The sequence below is a fragment of the Pezoporus flaviventris genome, unplaced genomic scaffold (assembly GCF_033815535.1).
Source record: "Pezoporus flaviventris isolate CSIRO_AGI_PZ_B2104156 unplaced genomic scaffold, CSIRO_AGI_Pfla_v1 ptg000066l, whole genome shotgun sequence".
In the NCBI taxonomy this organism is placed as follows: Eukaryota; Metazoa; Chordata; class Aves; order Psittaciformes; family Psittacidae; genus Pezoporus; species Pezoporus flaviventris.
The window spans coordinates 1431874-1453250 of NW_026892614.1; the positions used below are offsets into that span (position 1 = coordinate 1431874).

The following is a 21377-nucleotide window of genomic DNA, read 5'->3' on the forward strand; positions in this document are numbered from 1 at the left end:
TGAAAAGCTTGTAGATGTGATTCACTTGCAAAGGAATCTGTAAGTTAAGGGTTATTTTTCTTCTATTTGGAAATTCTGTTTATCACAGAGTTTAAAAAAAAAAAGTTAAAAAAAAGGAATCTCGCACGATGGCAATAAGATGCTAAAATTTTAATTCCTGTTTGCCTGTAAATGCTTTTATCAGACATTGACTGAATGTCAATTCTGGTCAATGTGTGAATTTGTTACCATTTAGTAAAAATTAATCTGCTGTTTGGGAAAATTAAGGTGGATGAGAGTATGACATTAACATATAGGCTTCCATAATATGAATTGTTCCACTTGGTAAACTAACTAAAATAAAAGGCTTAGGGATAAACAAAATGATTGTTATTTTATAAGAAAGAGGTCCTTAATGATTTCCTTAATATATCTTGCAGACATTCTGGTAAATATGCTAAAAAAAGAAAAAAAGAAAGCACAAGATGCTCTCTTCCAGCTTAATGCTGCCTCTGCTGGTATACCATGTGCCGTGCCTTCATCAGCAGATGATTACTATTTGTCTGTAGGTAACTGATAACAAGTTTTTATCTCTTAAAGACTATATTCTGTAAAATTTAATAGGTGAGCATATCAAATACTGTTGATTGAAAAAATAATTATTTGGGACAGATGGTTGGCATGAGGAATCTGCCACAATGATGAAGTATTGTATTTAGTTAATAAGAAAAAGGAAATGTACTTGATTTCCATCCTGTTCAGATAATGAGTTTTAAATGGATATCTGTCTGGGTAGTATGTTTTGAGATAAAACTTTTTTTATATGATTCAATTGCACATTATATGGTTTTCTCATTCTGAAGGTAGCTGGAAATCAACTCCCTTCTTCCCAGTCCTCTTTTCAATCACTTTTGGGTCAGGATCAGGTATGTCATTCCACATGGATATGAAAATTATGAAGCCTTCAATAACCAAAATGCTTAGCATAAAAAGTGAAAGTCCTTCCTTGGGTTCACTTTAATTAATTTATTTTTAAAGTTTTTGGTCATGTTGCTTGAGTTATTTTTAGATTATATAAGGTATCTTTATATCTCTGCATTCTGTAAAATGGCCTGACATTCAGCTGCTAGTGAAGTCCAGTAGTGTTGGCAGAATTTGGACTTAAAATCTTCTGTAATATCTATCTGTTATAATGATATGCTTTAAAACATTATTTCTTAAAATGCTTGTGTTGTTGTCCTCAGGGAGTATGTAGATGAAATTCATAAAGCAGTAGAAGCACTGTTAATAATACAACACATACAGCCTTGCCAGTATCCCTTAAATCCAACCTCAGGAGACGAATTGTCTCTGCAAGAATATAACTGAGTGTCCAGGCCCTTTCATGCCTTTGTCTCTCTGAAAACGACAGTGTTTTCTACCTAATATATAAATAACTTTATTTTTTCCCTTTTCTTTGTTTTATTTCTTAAAGTTCTGAAAGTAACAAGTTTCAGTATTTATCTTCATACTGTAACATTTATATTTTAGTTCTTGTAGACTGAAGGTTATATATTTATCAAATCAGTTGGTAGTGTTTTCACAGTTTAATTCTCCATGGTGCCAAGAGTAAAATTTGAGTAAAATTCACTGTTTAATACTTGTAAACATGTGCAGACAGTTCATCAGAAAATGTTGGAAAAGGTCTCACTGTGTACTTATACTTTATATAAGTATTTAAGAACATACAATAATAGTTAATTTTAAGGCCAGAGGGCTCAAGGGGAAAAAAAAAAAGAATGTGAGAAAAGTTCTGAGAGTCAAAGTCAGTAAAAAGAAAGCCAATATTAGGACAAGCAGTCTATATCATGAATGAAAAAATCGGAAGACACCCCCCCCCCCCAAAAAAAAATAAACCCACAAATAAACCCCACTAAGGAACTATTGATTGCAGATCAATATCAAATGAAGAAAAAACCCCTATATCCATACGAAACATTTCACTTTCTTTGTAAACAAGTTACTGTTTTGAGATCCTTGGCTGCAAAGTACCATAACCCTCAAGTGGTTATTACCATTTTTCTGTCTTATTGTAAATCTATGACAGTGCAAAGATACATTGGTGCATTCCTTGGCAGCCAGAAGCTCTTAGCTCTGTCTGCTGATGGCTACGATATAGCTCTCTTTCCTATTGGACTCAGACATGAACACATTTGTGTACTTCAGACTTGATTAATCCTGTTTGCTCTATCAAAGAATAAAGCAAAATGTCTTGAAAGAACACCATCTGGAAAAGCATAATGGTCAACCTACATAACAAAACAAGTTATTTGCAAATAAGTAATTTTAATACTCTGATACCCACCAAATACATAGTCTGACTGAAGTTTTTCCTTTTAACCTTCCAATTTCTATATAGATTTGAAAATCTTTCTCATCGTGATAAGTTTTTGACAGCCTACTGCAGCAATCAGATTGTCAACTGGCTGGGGAGGCTTGTGAAAGAATGGGAAAGCAGTTTGATAGAGACCATTGCAAACGCATTAAATGTTCTTCTCAGGACTTAGGAGTTACCATAGACCTCATCAAGATTCATAAGTAATTCTTCTAATATTTTCTTGCAGTCTTCAATCTGTGGTTATTAAAGAAATTCCAGATACTTGTATTGTAACCCCAAATGTTATAAATACTGAATCATGCACCTTGAAAGATGAGCTTAAATATTCGAATTAGATTCCAGAAGAGGGAGTTTTAAAAAATATGGAGATATTAGTAATATTTACTGTTAATATTTTGGAAAATGTATTCTGCATGCTAAATTTTCAGAACTACCTGAAACCATTCCTAGAACCTGATTATACAAGATTTTAAGGATATGTTTGACTTTAGCCAAATAAGGATTACCACAGGATTTAAGTTTGTGCTTAAATCTATAGAAGCAACAACTCAAACCTGCAAATTATATTAACCAGCTAGCATGGATTGTATAAGTAAGAGGGTTTTTATAGTGCTTAATTGGAAAGGGTTAACTGTTAAACGTTGCAGTTATCTTTCCTTACATCATCTGAGCTAGTTATTTATGACAATAAATAACAGTATTCTTGCAAATCATTAGTTTCAAGATCCACATAAAACAACTTCCAGTAACTATAGACAGATTTATGTTGCATAGTTGCATGTTTTCCCTATTTTCTAATTGAATTGTTCAAATAAAAAAATTTGATGGTGTCAGTAGGTTCTGGAAGTGTTTGTGGTTTTGTTAGTAAAGAAGAACATGCCTCATCCTAGGTTATCATGTATAACTTCTACGTATTCATAACTTACATTTCTGTATACTGTTTTTTATGCATTTTGTGAGGATTTCTTTAACCGTGAATTTTCATGCTGAGATTCAGACAGGACAGCTGGCAAGTAGAAACTCAGATTTTGCTAGTGTCCTAGTGTCAAGGGATTTTTTTAACTATTTAAAGGTTGCCAATTATCTTTAAGATTTCTTAGTAATTGAACTAACAGCCAATTGTCATGGTTGTAATTTTCTTTGGGTGCTATAAAACTTCAGTGGGATTGTGACCCTATTAGTTATTATAGAGGAGATTGCATGCAGGAATGGGAAAGAAATTACCATGCACAACAAGCAGGAGAGAAGTTAGAAGAAACAAATGAATATACAGCAGTTGTATATCATGAGCTGCATACATGTGAAAGAGCCAGAACTATGTCTAAGAACAGAATGCTGAAATAACTAGAAATTGAAATCTTAAAAGTTCCTAGTTATCCTGATTTCTGCAAAGGGGAAATCCTTTCTTAAGGTCTCCACTGTTTTAGATATGTGATTCAGGAAGAGAATTAAGAAGTCATTAACATAATCAGACTAGCAAAAGGCACTACACAATCCTGTGTTTATTGATTAAACTGAGTAATCAGGATGAAGCATAAAATACTGCTTTATATTAAAAATAAAATAAAAAAAAAAAAGAAAACAAGACTATTGAGAGTATATTAAAAATCTTCATGTTTTATATCAGTCCACTTCAGACTTCATCATCTATGTCACTGGAGCACTAAATATTTTGTTGCATTTTACTTTTATCATATTATGTCACTTTTGTACAGATATGTCTCATTTTAGAATAGGTCTCAGACTGCTACTTGCTTCTGGCATAATTCTGTAAGAGACATATCATACCATTTTTTCTCCTGCTTGGATTAGGCTTTTTCCTGAAATATAAACAGTTTGGTTACCAGAAAACAGCGTGAATATTGTGACATTAAAAAAACACAATAAATGTTAGTAAGAGCTTCAAATAGTTGTATATGCTGATGGATTTAAGAAGGATTATTTTGCTCTCACAAAAGGTTTTATTAGAATTATGTTTTGCCAATTTTTAGCCATTTTCTTTATCTTTTGTTGAGAAGTGGTAAGTTTTTTGAGAGTTTGTTGAAGAACATAGAATCATAGAATTGTTAGGGTTGGAAAGGACCTTAAGATCGTCTAGTTCCAACCCCCCTGCCGTGGGCAGGGACACCTTACGCTAAATCATATCACCCAAGGCCTCGTCCAACCTGGCCTTGAACACTGCCAGGGATGGAGCATTCACAGCCTCCCTGAGCAACCCATTCCAGTGCCTCATCACCCTAACAGGAAAGAATTTCCTCCTTATATCCAATCTAAACTTCCCCTGTTTAAGTTTTAACCCATTACCCCTTGTCCTGTCACTACAGTCTCTAATGGAGAGACCCTCCCCAGCATCCCTATAGGCCCCCTTCAGATACTGGAAGGCTGCTATGAGGTCTCCACGCAGCCTTCTCTTCTCCAGGCTGAACAGCCCCAACTTCCTCAGCCTGTCTTCATACGGGAGGTGCTCCAGTCCCCTGATCATTCTCGTGGCCCTTCTCTGGACTTGTTCCAACAGTTCCATAGCTGCTATGTATCCCATTCAGGGTTTAAAATCACTTTTTGCTAAGCTTTATGCAAGCATGTACAAAAAAAAAGAGCATTCCTACTGAAAGGGCTGACAAGCTGACTTTAAAATGAAAGGTGGGAGAGATGGTTTCTATAAACCAATGATGATCATGAATAGCGGGAAAGTAGTGATGATAACACACCAACTGCTCAGTTCTGAAGGCTAAATATTTTCATCTGGAAGTAAGACTTCTCAAAATATTTATCTTGGCTATTTTATATATTTATGTAATAATCTGGGGGGAAAGCTTTCTTCTATTGTTGGAAAACCCACAGAAAGCTCCCTGATGGAAAGAACTGACTGAGGTTTTCCACCAGAATCTATATCCTGCAGTTCAGAAAAAGGCAGGTCTCAACTCTCCAGAAAAATTAAGTGCTTTGCAAACTTTTATGTTTCTTGGAGTATTTTCTGGGTCCCACAGTGCTTTGGGATATTGGGGGACAGACTCTTGGCACTGTGCTCATGGCAAGTCTTTTGTCAGCAAACAGATCTATCCGTTTTAATACTATTTGGTCAGTGAAACAGCTCACTGGTTCATTTAGGGTGTTGTTCATACTTGGTCTTTCTCATTGGTCAGAAACAGAAGTATGTGCTGTATTTTCTGTTACAGGTCCAGGAAAAAGTATAAACTCAGTTTTTTCTTCAACTTAACCTCTACCAGTTCTTAGTAAAACATAGTGAATATGTCATTGCTACTGTTAAACTTATATTTAACTAATGTTTAAAATAAGATGTGTTGTTTTGATAATTTCTTAAGTGTTAAATGTCTTCCATAAGGTAAAGTGATTATTTGCTACAATAATTTTTTCATTATTGCCAAGTTTAAGGACCAAGCAGGAAGTATCAGAGTTCACTGGTTAATTTTTAGGCATTTTAAAAAGCCTTCAAAATAAAATCAGTAAATGTTAACAGTCAGCATGTGCTTTCAAACAATTTTATAGGACTTTGCTTCTGGTAAGTTTAACAAAGTTATTTTCTGGTATCTCAAGCCACCAGATAAAAGATGTGTTGCTACGGCTCCAATTTATGTCATAAATATGAGGGCATATTTATCTTCAGGCACACGTTTTGTAGCATGTAATTGTGGCAGTTTTTTAATTTGTCATGTGCTTTTAATGTTTTGTTAACTTTGGCTGTCTTAAAGATCACAGTTTTATTTCCATTTTTAACACTGTGGAAGGAACAAAAAGTAAAAACTAAAATTCAAAGTAGTTTCTAGAACAAAGTAACTCTCTTTAAAAGTACTTTGATTGCAGTAAATACCAAGAAGACTAACTGAATTTATAAGAGACTTGACTAACTTCTGAGTTTTTCTTATTTTTGTTTGGTTTTTTGTTTGGTTCTTTTTTCAAAATCTATTTTTCTATGTGTACTGCTGTGAGTCCACTGTGAGTTTTCTTGAGTGCAGACTTTGAACTGAACTTACTGAGATTAGTGTATTGTAAAAAATGAAAGCATTAGGAAGTTTGAGGCTCTGTAGAAACATCTATGTAAGCAACAACAGATGACTATTCTTTGTTACCAAGAAATATAAATATGTGTTGTAAGATTTAAAGTTAAGCAAGCTCTTGCAATTGGTATTCCATGATAAAGCCCTGTGTGTTACAATTTTTGTCATCCTAACTGTTTATAAATATGAGCAGAGTTATTTTTAGGCAATGAAGCCCAGACTTTGCTTTTTGGAGCTAAGTCTCCATTTGTAACATCAAAAGCAGATTTTCTAAGTTGTAAGGATTTAATGAGAGTGGGGAGTGGTTTATTACAGTATTTTCATTAATTTTTCAGAGATGTTGAAATTTAATTATCTTATATAAGAGATATGAGCTATATGAGAATGCTGTTACGTAAAACCATGTATTGCTTATATGACCATCAACAGCTTTTTCTTTCTCCACATTTATTTAGTTTTACAAAAGACTTCTGGTTTTTCTAAGATGCCCATCATGTCTTTCTTTCCACTTCTCAGCTGGGAATCTCTTCTGATGTGGAACGTATGTTTGGAAGCTTGTTAAAGATGCTTTTGGCAGTTTTTACTGCCTTCCTCTTGAGTCAGTTTAGATGGGGATACTTTCCAGTATTTTTATGCTAGTTTACTGTTCTCTTATCCAGATTAGTCTGCTGAAATGTGTTCCCTGGAAGTTCTCTACTATTTCAAATCTTCTTGGCTTCCTGATTCATTAGCCATATTTTGGCTGTCTAAAAATGCTATTGGATACTTCAGACTAATTCCTTAAAGATGTTTTTTGTGACTGAAGCTCTTCAGCTCTTGATATTTTAGAGGTAAAATATGCTTATGAAAGTTTCTGCGTACTTGAAGAGTGATTGAATTCCTTTATAGATTGACTGTCAGGTTTGGCAAATGCATCTGTAAAACTTCCATGTTGTTATTACCATGAACATCAGTCCCAAGAGACTGCGGTGCCTTTTAATAGAGCCAGTACATGCACATTATGTATGCATGCATACAAAATACAAAATATTAGAAGGTCTTACTATTAGTTTAATCTTTAGATATTTCTGTGTAGATACTGCTAATTCTGCTAAATAATTGAATAGTCTAGAGCTCTGTTTTGCTTTTGTGTATTTAATATAAAAAATGCCTTTTCACATCTTGTTCCTAACAGAAACAGATACTGTCTTCAGAGACTAGTCTCAGCATATTTCAATATAAAACCAAACTAGATATTATTGCAAGTATCCCAGAAACCCCAACTTTTTCCTGATATTTGCAATACATTTAACAAGTTAAGATAAGTTTCAGAGTTTCAGGCCAGTTTCATGCTTCTGTTATTGTACAATTTTTCCATTGTGATTGGTGGAGCTGTGGCTTTTTTCCTCAGCAAGAATGGGCTCTCAAGTTTGGAATGCTTTTCCTGAAAAATCAAACATTGTGCATTCACTTATCTCTGATGTATCGTCTTTCTGTCTTTTACAGTTTTAACTCTTGGAACATCTATTTAGTAACTGTGCCTTTGTTTTGTTTGTTTTCAGCTACTATTATAAGTTCAGAAACATATTTTTAAAAGCATAAATCATGCTAGGGGGGTTATGCAATATTTAGGTTAATTTGAGAAAATTTGGGCTATTGTTTAATTTTGTGTGAAAGAGTAAACAAATTATTGGAGATGAACCATACAATTACAGCTGAGGTGATATTTGGTTTTCCATGATGTTATGCAGTAAGTTTGGTAGCTTTTAATTCTAGATCAGGTAAAAGCTCTTACTGGTTTTCATTGTAGGGCTGGTTTTACAAATCTATAGCTGTAACCATCTACTGAGCTACACTGAAAACAGTCTTTTGGATGCATCTCTAGATGTATCTAACACGTCAGTGAAAGGGATATAAAAATGAAATTTGAAGTGGTAACTAATTCTCTCTCAAAATCACTGTCTTTAAAAGAATGAAGTCAATGTGCAGCTAACTTTTTCCAACAGAGAAAATGTTATACAGGATGTCTCCAAGTGACAAAGTGATAAAAATCTTTTTTTTTTGTAAAGAATATTTTTCTTTTTGAAAGTGTTTGTGCATCTGTTTTCCCCAAGAATAAAAGTAAATGTATTTTCCATTCCCTGTTTGTGATGTATTTGCTTCCAGAGGACAGTCAGTAAGAGAACATACCCTTAAGAAAGAAAACATACTTTTTTTGTTATGCTGATTGGTGGGTTTTGTCATGTACACTGCAGATTTTCAGGAGATCTCATTTGAGGCCTTTATATTTAAATTGCCTTGACAGCTTGTGTAACTTATTTATATTTTTATTTTTCTTAAGAATTTCTAAATATTTTTCATGCAAGGTTTGTATTCCTGGGGGGAAATCATAGCAGTACATCAGAAAAGTACCTAAACATTAATGTAAGGACACACGTTCCTGTGCCGCTGCCAAAACAGACAGCACCCCCTTCTGGGCATAAAAATGCTGGAAATAACCTGCATCGGTTACTTCATAGCAATGTCTAAAGCCCCAACGCAGACTGGTGTTTGATAACTTGTGGCTCAGTTTGTTTTCTTGTTGGTGTCTATTAATAGTGTTTAGCTAAAGTATTAATTTAGTAGTTCTTCTAGGTTTTAGTTGCTATCATAATTCTGTATGTGTACATGGCCAATTACTTTTTATTTTTTGAATGTTAGAAGTTGCATCTACTGCAAAAGGAAAGATCTTTGGCCAGGCCATTGTTTCAGAAGTGCCTTCTCTGTTCGCCTTCTCATGAGGTCCCCCAGAGCTTTCTAGTACTAGCTTTCCAAACTGTTCCAAGTCTGCTTTTCTCTGAATTTTAAGAAGGGAGGAATAGATTGAAGGGTGCCAACTATTAGAGGACATATATGTTTCTATATTCCTACGAGTGAACTTGTTAACTGAGGTTTTTAATATTAAATCATTGAATTTATATTTAGGTTTAAAAAAATCTTGGGTGAATTGGGTCTTGTTTTGGTCTTTCAAGTAAATAAACTCGTTGGGTTTTAAATTCCTATGATACTGTCCAAAGCAGTGGAGGGGGGGGACTAGAATAAGGGAAAAGATTATAGGCCTTTTATTTTCTCTCTCATACTCTTTCTGGGCTTCTTTTATTCAAATGTCAGGAATCTGAACTGTTTAGTGGAGTACATTAAGAAACCATGGGCTGGTTGCAGCTAGCGAATGTGTTTCTGAATATTACTTTGTGTCTTTCTTGTGAAAATACTGTAGTTCCCAGGAAACTAGTAGGAATAGACAGTGGTGGCAACTGATATTACATTAGTTTTTCTGCTTCACAGTTGACTATCTAAGCTGTGGGAGGAGAAAATTGATTTGGAAGTGTTAAGAAGACAGGAATGGATTTGAGTTATTTTTAATAACTAGGGAGGAAAAAGACAAAGAGACTTATGGCTTAGGATGTATTCCTAATGAAGCTGGGAAGAGACTGTAGGCTGGAGTGAAGCAAGATACTAGAGAATGAAAAGTGAACCCAAGAAAATTGTTAAATGAAAAATGGCTAGAGAGAAAGTATGGTAATTTGAAATGACACTTGTAATAAAGCAAAAACAGTACATGGAAAGTGAATGCTTGTCTTCACTTATTTATCTCTTACCCCCTAAAAGAACTGAAGGTTCAAAGACAGGTGCCTGAGCTGGAGCATGGTTTAGGTTTAATGGAGAGTCACTAAATTAGGGGGCTGTAGGAAGAAGAGTTAAAATTTTAAAATGCTGCTTATCTAACTGTGATACCTTAGGCAAGTTTTTTAGCTTTAAAGATAAAGAGGTTGGTCTGGAGCAAAAGCAACCAGATTAATAGCAGATTACTTTTTCTTTTATATATGCTTTTAATCACTTGGTTTAGAAAAATTATGCTGTTACAGTCAGAGATGGAAATTTCTCATAATAGAGATTGTGCAGGGCAAGGCCTAGTGAAACAAAGTCCAAAAAAATGTAATTCAGTCATTGGCAGCCTGTTCAGTTCATCTGATGATTATCATGTATTTCATGCTTTTCTGTTACAGCAGCCCATGTGTACACTATAGATGCTTTCTCATAAAATTTTTCTTTTCTATCTTCTGCTGAGTGAGAAGTAGACATTATCGATGTTTATAACAAATATAACAAATATATAACAATATATATAACAGTATAAATAGAACAAATATATTTTATATATATAAAATATAGATAATATATATAAATAAATATAAATATATAAATATATAAAAAATATAACAGTAGCTATGTTATTCCATATTCCAATCAACGGTCTTTTTGCAGGCTTTCCAGAAGTTACTCCATACAGTGCAATCACGTGCTAGGTGGTACAGGGAGAAGAGAGGAAAAATAGCAAAATACTAAAATGGAATATAAGGTCATGGATGAAGTAGTCAGTGTGTTAGTTGTTTGGAATCTTTGATGCTATTTTTTCTGACAAATGTAAAATTGAATTTATTATTACTGGACTGTAATACTTTTGAGTAGTCAAATATATAACACAGGCATACAGTTCTGGATCTAAATTGAGTTTCTGTGTGGCTGAATGGAATGCCCATCTTGGTCGGATTGAAAAATTTCATAAGGCTTTTTTTACCCAAGCATTTCTGCCAAGTGCATACAGGAAGTGGATTTGGCTGTTGTATCTAAACAAGTAACTTCATTTCCTGGAATCTGCTTTTTTGCAAAATATAGACTTTAGGAAATAAAGTGCAAAGAGGGATGTTAAGCAGTAGAGGAGAGATCACCCCTAAAAGCCTCTGAAAAAGTCTGCCGAAAACATGGAGCTCCATTTTTTCTACATATAGTCACAATAATGTATTTTTTTTCCCAGATTGGTAGTTTCTGTGTACAATAAAATTAATATTAAGATTCTATCAAGCATAATTGTGCATTAATAACTAAAACTGTTATCTTTACTAGGGTCCATTTTGCAGTGGTCCATTTTATGTCAGGAGAAAACAAGAGAGCATTTAGTGTTTCTTGGCAAGGCTGCCATAAAGTAGTTGAGATACAGGAAAATGTGTTGTATGACCACGCAGGTTATAGAAATAATTAAACCCCCCCAAAAACTGAAAGAGAATAGATGTTGTCAGGTATAATTTTCAATTAAAAAGGAGACATGAATTGTTGTAACATTAAACATACTCTGCTGGTCAGCTGCTATTTTTCATGCTCTTGTCTATAATATAATCACAGCCTTCACCTTCCTATGCTCTTAATCTTAGGATCAACTCATCTTTTTCAGATGTCAAGATCTTTCAACAAGATCTTTTTCAGATGCTTGAAAAGCAGTAGTTCAAAAGCTGTTTTGTATCAGATTTTTTTTTTTTTGAAAGGGTTATTGCAAATGAGGGGCTATTTGAGAATTGCTAATAGGGAAAACTGTACATTGAAAAATGTAGTACCAAGGAGCCATACTGTGATGCATCAGATAGCAATCTTGAAAAATTTACTGTTTTCTTACAAATTGTATTGCAAAATCCTGAAGCTTAGAGGGAAAAGTAAGTACTTAAAGGAATATGTAGAGTCAGAAAAAAATGCTATGAAGTTCACGAGTAATGGGGAAACCAGACATACCTTTTAGTAATAGATTTAATTGGGTACTCATATACAGACAATATATGAAACAACTTAATACAGCTGCTGATTCTGAGTTAAAAATGAATGTATTTTTTATTATGAATCCTTTCTTCTGCAATACCCCCACATTTTGATCACCCATATTTGTGCTATGTATATCCAGCTTTAGTGGTGGGGAGAAATAATTCTAAATATTGCAGAAATTTCTTTAATCTTCAAATGTACAGAGAGACAGTGACATCAGTTTGAACAATGGCCACTCTTTGGAAACAGAAGAATGTCTCAGTTTTGTGTCAGGAACATTAAAACAACTTTACATAGGGGAATCGCAGCAGAAAAAGTCAGAATTCCAGGCAGACATCCTTTTGATTTTCAGCAGGTTTATTTAATTAACTAAAGCCTGAAGTTCATGGCTCTAAGATATAGCACATTTAATACTGAAGTAAGCTTGTATGACAAGGATTTTCCATAATATATTGTCCCATTTTGATCTTAAGAAAAACAAGTAATTGAAAGCCATCAAATAGACATGTACTTGGCATTCAGGGAGAATTATGCTATTTTTCTAGATAAGGTCACCTATTTCAACAGATTTCAAGGGGGAAAACCACTCTTAATTCTGTGTCTCTGACATAAGCAGATTTAGAGCTACAGAGGTTATTGCTGCAAAAGTTACCTTTTGATCCTTTACAGTGTATTAATTATTTAGTTCAGTTGGTTACAAATTTTTGTTAAAAAGGAATTGAAAAAAATAGTTTTTCACAGTGGGAATTGTGCAAATATGAAATGGATTTTCACTCAAGTATTTTTCATTACATCATTTTTTTTAACTCAAATTCCATAATATAGCTGCAGAGACCACTGAACTTTCACTAGAAAACCTGTCACATGATGAGTCAGAGAGACAACAGATTGCCTCTGTGAGCAATCACTTTTGTCATTTATATCACATCCTTAATGAGAAAAATACTAATTTTTGACAATATCACTTTTGTCATTAAATATCAGTGTGGCTTTATAATGATAATAATGAGTGTCATCAGTTTTGGTTAAACTGAGTGGGTTTTGAACCACAGAAACAAAAGACAATAAGTAAAATGCAGAAGAACACAGATTACTTGACTACTTTTAGTATTCTCTATTTTAATACAATAGAGGTATTAGGCATCTTAATAATAATTACAGTTTTCTCTTTTTATGTACTGTCCAGACTATACTCAGAATAACTAAAGCTGACAGTAAAACTGTAGGAGTGGACTCTGTAGAGAATATTTTCAAGTAATATGAAACGTGTTGCATGTTATTGTGCAGTTGTACACATTTTATAAAAATAATTTGTATTTTGAATAATGAAAGTTGCCTTCTAATAGTAAAGATTTTTTTTTTTTTTTTTTACTTTTCCTTGTCAGAAGGGAGAAAGATTTTGAATCACCATGCTTATTCATACATATGTGTCAGCTGTGTCCTCGATGTCTGTGACCATACTTGGGGGAGAAAAGATGGCACTGCATGTTTAGTTGCAGGATCAGGAATTTAGCTTCTAAATTAATTTACTTTTTATCATCAGTGTTGAGGATGGCAAAAAAATGTTTAATCGTGTAGTGTAGATAGTCCTCTAATAGTAAGTGATCTGCAACCACTATAATCTTTGGCAGGCTCATGGAATTTAAAAGATGTGTTTCTATAGTCATCCTCCAGTAAGACAAAATGAGTAATGGTCAAGAAATTGCTACAGATGCACTGATAGGCTTCTGAAAAACAAACATTCTGTGAATTATTATAAGCAAATAGATGTTTCCAAATGCTAGGCTTTATTTTACCACACTGCAATATCAAATTGCTCTCTGGCTTCTATTTCATGGGGAATGGTTGCTGCACATAAATACAAGGAATGATTATTTTGCTGAATCTAGATATTTGTTGTTATGGCAGCAGGATCTACCGTTTATGGAATAGGTTACAGCAACCCATAACTACAGGATAGACGGCACTTCCTGCCTCTAGGGACAACTTAAGATGGAAACTTCATCAAAACTTTAATTGTACCATAGTGAAGTGTCTTGAGATTAAATTTGGAGTTAGTAATTACGCTTTTGTTTCAAAATGATATTTGTAAACTCTGATGTGATTATTTTCTAATATTTTCTCCAAGGACAGAAAATAATGTGAATAAAACAGATGTTTTGGTCAGCTTAGCAGCAATTATGAGGTCTTAGCTGTCTCTGCATATTCAGTCTCCCTTTGGTAAGACAGTTAAATTCATTCTCTGCAGTGAACCAGCCCTCAGAGAATGTATCTTAATCATTTCAGTGGCCCAATATCCATTGTGGGATTTCACCTGCACTCCTGGGAAATAATTGTCCAGTAATTTTAGAATGCTCATAGTTCTTTTATCTCTAAGCTCAGTACATAAAAGGTCCTTGTCATTAAATAGTAGTTCCTTCTTAAAAAGCATTGAGATATATTTAACACAGTTAACCTTCTGCAGTTCTCCTGTGGCTTTGCAATGACAATTTTTAATCCCTGTTGTTGTGAAATTGCCAGAGAGAAAGCACTGTCATACCTAAAGTAAAGAAATAGGGAAATAGGGATATTATCCTATCAGATGATAGGAATACTGTTGTCACAACAGGAACTTAGAAGCATGTAAGTAGATATTCAGTAACAGTAATTAATGTCATACTAATTTATAACTAGAAAGAAAAATAATCTTTCAAGGCCTAGTTGTCACAGAGTTGTTGTCAGTTACATTTTTGGTATAAAAGTGGTATTTCCATTCAATATACATGCATGATTTTTTATTAAAGATGCAATTTTCTTAAAACCTCCTCATTCTTCTAGACTATGTTAACACTGATTCTAAAGCAAAAAATGGTGTAAAAAAAATTGTTTACAGCATTAAGAATCTTTTTCTTATTTTTTACGGTGTTGCATTTCTTGTGTTTCCTTTACAATTCAATCCGATTATTTTTTTTTATTCAAGATAAAATATATATGGTCAAAAGAGTTTTAAAAAGAAGTAAAAAACCTTTATCAGCTGAGAAAAGTACAAAATAATGAGATTAAGTCTTAGCTAATGGTAGGTAAAGTTTTGTAACGATAATTTGACAAAGTTTTGAAAAGCTGAAGTGAAAATTCGAGAAAGAAGTTAGCCAATTTATTTTTATGTATAAGTCCAGGTTCTATTGTTACCTCCTTTTCTACTTTGGCTCCTATTTGAAAACCATTACAGGTAAGAATTAAATATATATATATATATATATATAAAAAAGGTATTGGTAATAATAATCCTATTTCTACATGCACTACCAACTTATTTAGGCTTGCTAAAATGCACCCTTTCTGTAACACAAGGGGCATAATATGCTTCATTCCACAGCGAAGTCAATACTTAGAGTCAGGGTAGGTGCATGCAGGTACCTGAGCAAAGTCAGGCAGTTGTTCTCTAAACTGCTGTTGTATGTGTACAGGACTCCCATTTTGACTATGCTGAACTTCTGGAGCTTATCACATGTCTAGAAGTTCTCAGTTCTGAGAAGATTAGTTAAGACTCCTGAAGGCTCAATTTTGTGTGTATATTTCGAGTACAGTAGATATACATTGACTGCTTTGACCATTGTTATTTAAAATGTCAGCAATGACATGAGAAAGAGGGGTTGCTGTCTGTAATATAACAATTCCATAACTTGTTCAGGAACGGAAAAAGTGCTTCTTCAGTAGCAGAGTCCTGGAAATTTATTGCAGTTGTTGCTGAGGAATAACATGCCTAGTTGCTTTTTAAAATCTGGACAACAATACACAACAGGCTACCATGCTCATTCTCAGAGGCAAACTCCAATAAAGCTTCAACAGAGCAAGAATCAGTTCTTTCTTTTACTAAGATGTTCCACTCATTTCTTAATTGCCAATGTTCAGCTGCCAAAAGGAAAAAGCAACAGGACTGGTAAAGCTCACTCATCTTGAATGTAAATAAATAGCCAATTTTAAAAGTTCTAGGTTGTTGATTGGTAAGAAGAGATAGCTTACCATGGAGCATATCTCATGGTTTCTTCTCTCAACTGGCTACCTCAGCATACCCCATTCTGTTGGTTCTGGATTTCCTGCTGGGGGAAAAAAAAACCAAGAAGCCAAAACAAAACAGCAGCTCCTGAACTCCTGTAGTTTATAGCCTGAAATTAAGATTATTTGATGATGCACCTATTACGGATATTTTTCCTTGTCTACCTAAGATATAGTACATACAGGCTTCTACTTCAGAAAACCTCAGTATCTTAATAAAGAATAAAGATAAAATGTAATATGACATTAAAAATGTAGTGAGTTTACAAAACCAGATTGATGTTTAGAACAAGTCCTTTTTCCCTCTGCTAAACTGCTCTGAAAATGAAATATGCCTCTTTCATGGTTTATGGTGTTACTGGCAAGATTAGTGGAGACAATTTTTCATGCACCAAAAATACATGCAGATCTCTACAGATGTCCCTAAAATGTTCACTTGCATTTGGTCCAAGCTGTCATGATTCTGTTGGTGTAGGTTGTCATTTGGTAAAACTCTTAAAATATTCTTTTATCCCACCATTCAATTTTTCTAAAACTGAGAAAGATATATGGACAAGGAGAATTTAAATACTATATCTATCATTCAAATCAGCATAGAACATGTAAGTGAGTCAGATTTTATTGAGAGTATTCTATCTTTTTTTAGAACATTTTGGTCTAGTTGAAAAAGGGAGACAAGTTTTTGAACGTAGAAGTGCTTTTTCAGGTCTAAACCAGAAGCTGCAGATGTTGCTACTGCAACACAGCAGATGAATAAAAGATGTCAAAATAGACACATTTAATTTTCAATTACTCAGTCTTGAGATCTTCATCTTAAGCACAATAGTCTAATTTAAAGTTGATGAGTGACTCAAGTGCCTAATGTATTAGCCTTTTCTTATATTTAGTGAAATTTTTACGAATTCATCAACTCTTGAGGGGAACAGATTTAGACTCCTACGAAGAGAGGAAAATGCACAGACTATTTATCATATCCAGTGTTCAATGTAAACTGCACAATGCAGTAGAAGATATATATCCCGGATTTTGAGAAGTTGTCTGAAATTTGTGATTCTGGCATAACCAAAAGTGATTCTTATTTATTTAGAAGTGGCAGCACTGTTGGGTGGGTCTTCTAAACATCTTGTGGGTTTGACTTCATATTTTCCTTTGTATCCACCCCCTGACCTTCTGCCAAGCCTACCATGCTTCATTTCAGGCTCTCTCTTTGTACCTACTAATTAAGGACTTTCAATGTGTGTTTGTATTATACAATCAAACATGATCTGACAGGCAGCTTTAAAGAAGTAAATGGTTGCAAATAGCAGCTGAATTAGTTTTCTTCTTGAGACATACAAGCTGTCATACGTGAAACGCAAAATATTTCTGCAATAATATTAGTATCAGAATATGAGGAAAAACTTGTTTGTATAAATACATAAACTACTTCATTCCTCACTGCTGATATCTGCAAATACCATGTTCATACTAAGTAGCCTCAATCTGCACCCTCGGCTCCTCTGCTCCCACTTTAAATTTGAAAAATCTGCTGTGCACTGGTTCTTTAAAGAAAAGTTTTAAAGCTTAACTAGGTAACTTAACAGTAGGTACACTGTAAAGTTTTCATGCTAGCACATATATTCTACAGGATCTTAAGTCCATGCCATGTAATATCAGAAATTATTAGAACCCACAACTAAACAGAAACAGAAGCAGACCAAAATGGTCCTCTTAACTGGGTCTAACACATCCTAGGAAAATATGTACTGTATCAGGGGAAGGTGATGATGCTATCAGCAGTTTTCTTTTATTCTCATTAGCATTGTGCTTTGCAAAGTTTGACAGGTAGACAAAGTAGTATACTGATTTTCCAGAAGAGGAAAATGAGGGAAAGAGATTTCAATAGCTTCAGTCCTTTTAGATTTAGATCACTCTGAGGTTCAATCTGATATCAGACTTGCCACGTCTCAATTTGCGTTTCAGACTATCATTAGGCGTTAAAGGTCAAGTGGCTTTTGTTGCAAAAGTATAGCTGCTGAAAACCTACTGCTAGGTTAATATGAAAAATATTTTTCTTACCTGTATTGTTACCTGAGATTTCTTAAAATAATGAAACTGAGGGAAGTCAACATAATGGAATTCAGCTGTCATATCCCATTTGGAGTTTTGTTGTTCTACACCTTGGACAATCTTAAAATACCCAATTTCATCTTGTTTTGAATTAAGTTTATATTTAATTTAACTTTCGGTTTAGAGCTACAGTTCAGTATTTGCCTTACTACTCCTACAGAGGAATATTAATTAGTTAAAAAAAAAAAATATTCCTAGTGGAGTTCTTGTAAGTGGTTGGTTAGGTTTTTCTTTTTGGAAGAATGTCAGTTGGCCTTTATATGGATTGGCTTTTACAAGCTGGCATTGTATGCAACATTTCATTTTTTTCTTTTATTTTAATCTTAAAGCAATATCACATATCCTCTAGGAATATACATTGCCATAGAGATGGTACTTGTCTTTGGTTTGTGTCTGACACACTCCTGTACAAGTTTGTTCTTTGCTGTTAGGCATTTACAATGCTTAACTTAGGATGATTTCTCTTTTATTTACAAATTATTTCAGCATATATAGAACAGTTGTTTATCTTGGGAGTTAATTTTAGGTGGATAAAATGATGCCTAGGCAAATGGCCTGTGTACAGATTAACTCAAGGGTTTGCACAGTAGAAATTTTCACTTGCAGAGTGCAATCTGACCTGCCTAGGTCAATGTTCAGTACCACAATAAACATGCTCACAATCCCAAACTGTTCATTTTACTCTCTTCCTCACCTGTAATAAACAAGCAAACTCCAGAGCCAGAGAAATTAAAGTATATCAATGTATTATTTAGTTTATTGAGTCTGAATATTCTGGTTTTCCTTTGAGGCTTTTAACTTTCCAAAGACTTTTATTTTACAGCTCAACACTGCAGGGGTACAACGAGTAACCTTGTTTTATATCTTTCCCATATTTTAATTGCAGTCAAAGGAAGGTAGCTATTTGTAATATATATGCTTTTCGTGAAGAATTTAGCTGAGCTTTACAGTGGGGAAGTATTTCTTTTTTTTTTTTTTTTTTTTGTGTGTGTATTTTCCTGCTTTTGAGTATTTATTTATTTATTCTCTGTTGATTCATTATTCCCAGACTCTGTTGAATCTACTCTTTTCCATCCTGAACAGATGACTCTGATATTTTGAGGGATCTTGGTAAAGATGTATAAATGATGCTTACATGCAAACACTTCTAATACCTTAGTTCTATTAGAAAGACTTAACAGATAATTTGTATTTAGTTTCATTTGGAAGTGCTCACAGTTCCTTTGTTCATATTTGATAAAAAATGAATTATTTTTATGGCAATGATTATTCCAGTTCACATTGTAATGACCTGATGGCAGTCCTTTGTAAGCATGAAGATTCACAATTCATGCTACCTACTATACCGAAACTCTTCAGACAACCCTCACTTGAGAGCTGTTGAGCCAAGGTGACTTTTTTCTCCTATCGATTTTAGTGGCAAAATTCTCATTCAGTGAATGCTGAAAATTCTTGTCTTATAGAGCACTTGGTAGGAATGGAAACACAAAGTCTTTTACTGTGAAAATGTAGTTTCTGCAAAGCGGATATGTGTGCAGATGCCTTTCTCATTACAATACATGCTCTGAACAGCTGTTCCTAAGAGTTTGCTTTTGTTAACAGTCTTAATGTTCCTTGCTCAGAACAGCTCAACTTGCAACCTTAATTATTCTCTCCTGGAGAGCTGTTTCCCATCCTTTTGCAGTCTAAACTCTCAGCCTCTGGCATAAGGGCTGCTGGAATCCCCTTGGAGCTCCTATACCAGGACCAAAGTCTGGTTGCAAGGTAGGGTTGCAAGGAGGCAGTGTGATTCTGTTTTCTGGCAGAGAAGATAACAATTTCAGGCTGTTGTTTGACAGTCTTAATTGAAGAGCATGTGAATGTTTTCACACATTAAACTTTAGGAGGTCTTCTCTCTCTGAGCAATAAACCCTTTTTCAACAAAAAAATGAAAAAAGAAGGTGGCCAGACTTAGTGCTCTGGGAGTGTTATTTACAGTTTGAGCACTCTTGAAGTCTTTATGTAAAAACACTAAAATAAAGTCCTCATAAATTGTCCAGTATTTGTAAACTGTGCACTAACACAAGCTGCAGTAGGTTTTGTGGGTGCTGGATACATTTAAAAACAGTACGGTCATTTAAATATGTACAACCATGTTTGATGACTTATGGCAACAAAATAAGGTCTGAGTTTATACACTTGCATGGTCCTACCTAGTCAGATATAGTCCTCAAGTAATCCTAGTGGATATAATTTAACTTAAAAATAGCATTCAACCCTATAATTTCTCTGCTGGCAGCTAAGCAGCCAGTGCCACACAATACCCTACATGTTCCTTTAACTTATTTTCTTAATTAAAGTTGATGAGGCACTAAACAGTTGTTGCCTAAGATAGCTGGAAATAACATTTGTATATGTAACAGCATAGAATAAATGATCTCTAATTTAGTTACTGATAGAATAGGGTGTGTAATATCTGCAAGGGGCTTTGCTGAAATGCAGGTTTCTACCAGCTGTAGGTGTACGTTGATCTTTTCATATCAGAAAGCAATCAGCCACATCCAAAAGCCTTACCTCAGTGTATTTTGAAGTCACATCAATTTAAAGATTTTAGTCCATTATCTATATTACATCAAGCTTTCTGTTTCCTGGTCATTTCTGATCTTGTTGCTCTAGTTCAGAGCTTGTGAGCCATCATCGTCATTCTGCTTTCTGACTTACCCAGTCCCAGTGGGACAGCTGTAATTTTCACATTTTATGAAAGGAGACTGTTGAACCATAACTTTTTTCTTGATGTGGAAGTTGGTGGAGTGCAGTGGGTGGGAATACAGACAGAAATCAAACCTTTAATGAGAACATTTTTAAACATTCTAATTCAGAATGTGGATCAAGCCAAGTTCTCCCAAGAAGAAGCTGTTTGAATTTGCTGTAACTAGTGATGGCTCTGCTATAGATTTCACTTTGTGAGTTGGGCATATTTGTGAGTGTTTTAGTATTAAAGCCAATCTGCACAGCCTAATAGGAAAGGTATAATTAAAATTAATTTGATACAAATTTTATCAATTTTTAAAGCAACCCTGTCAACTGAGTTTTCATGAATGTGATTGTAAGAAAGTCTTATCTTTTTGCCAGTGATCTGAGTTATTTTTATGGTAGTTATTATTGTAGTTCACATTGTCATGACCTGGTGACGTGTTTCCTGGTTCTCATCCTGTAGGATATGATGATTTTTCTTTAGATGAGACTTTTAAAATATTTATTTTGTAACACTACAT

General features: G+C 34.2%; 1 protein-coding gene across 11 annotated transcripts in view; it reads left to right on the forward strand.

The window, feature by feature from the left end:
* KIF6 (kinesin family member 6) overlaps positions 1-21377 on the forward strand; it is a 149455-nt gene that overhangs the window by 64044 nt on the left and 64034 nt on the right. For all 11 annotated transcript variants that reach the window (XR_009746522.1, XR_009746521.1, XR_009746520.1 and 8 more), the window contains exon 13: positions 420-548. Coding sequence is in view for 6 of the 11 variants with exons in the window: in XM_061470899.1 (XP_061326883.1) it covers positions 420-548 (129 nt within the window). In the remaining 5 variants the exon portion in view is untranslated. The remainder of the gene's footprint in view (positions 1-419; positions 549-21377) is intronic.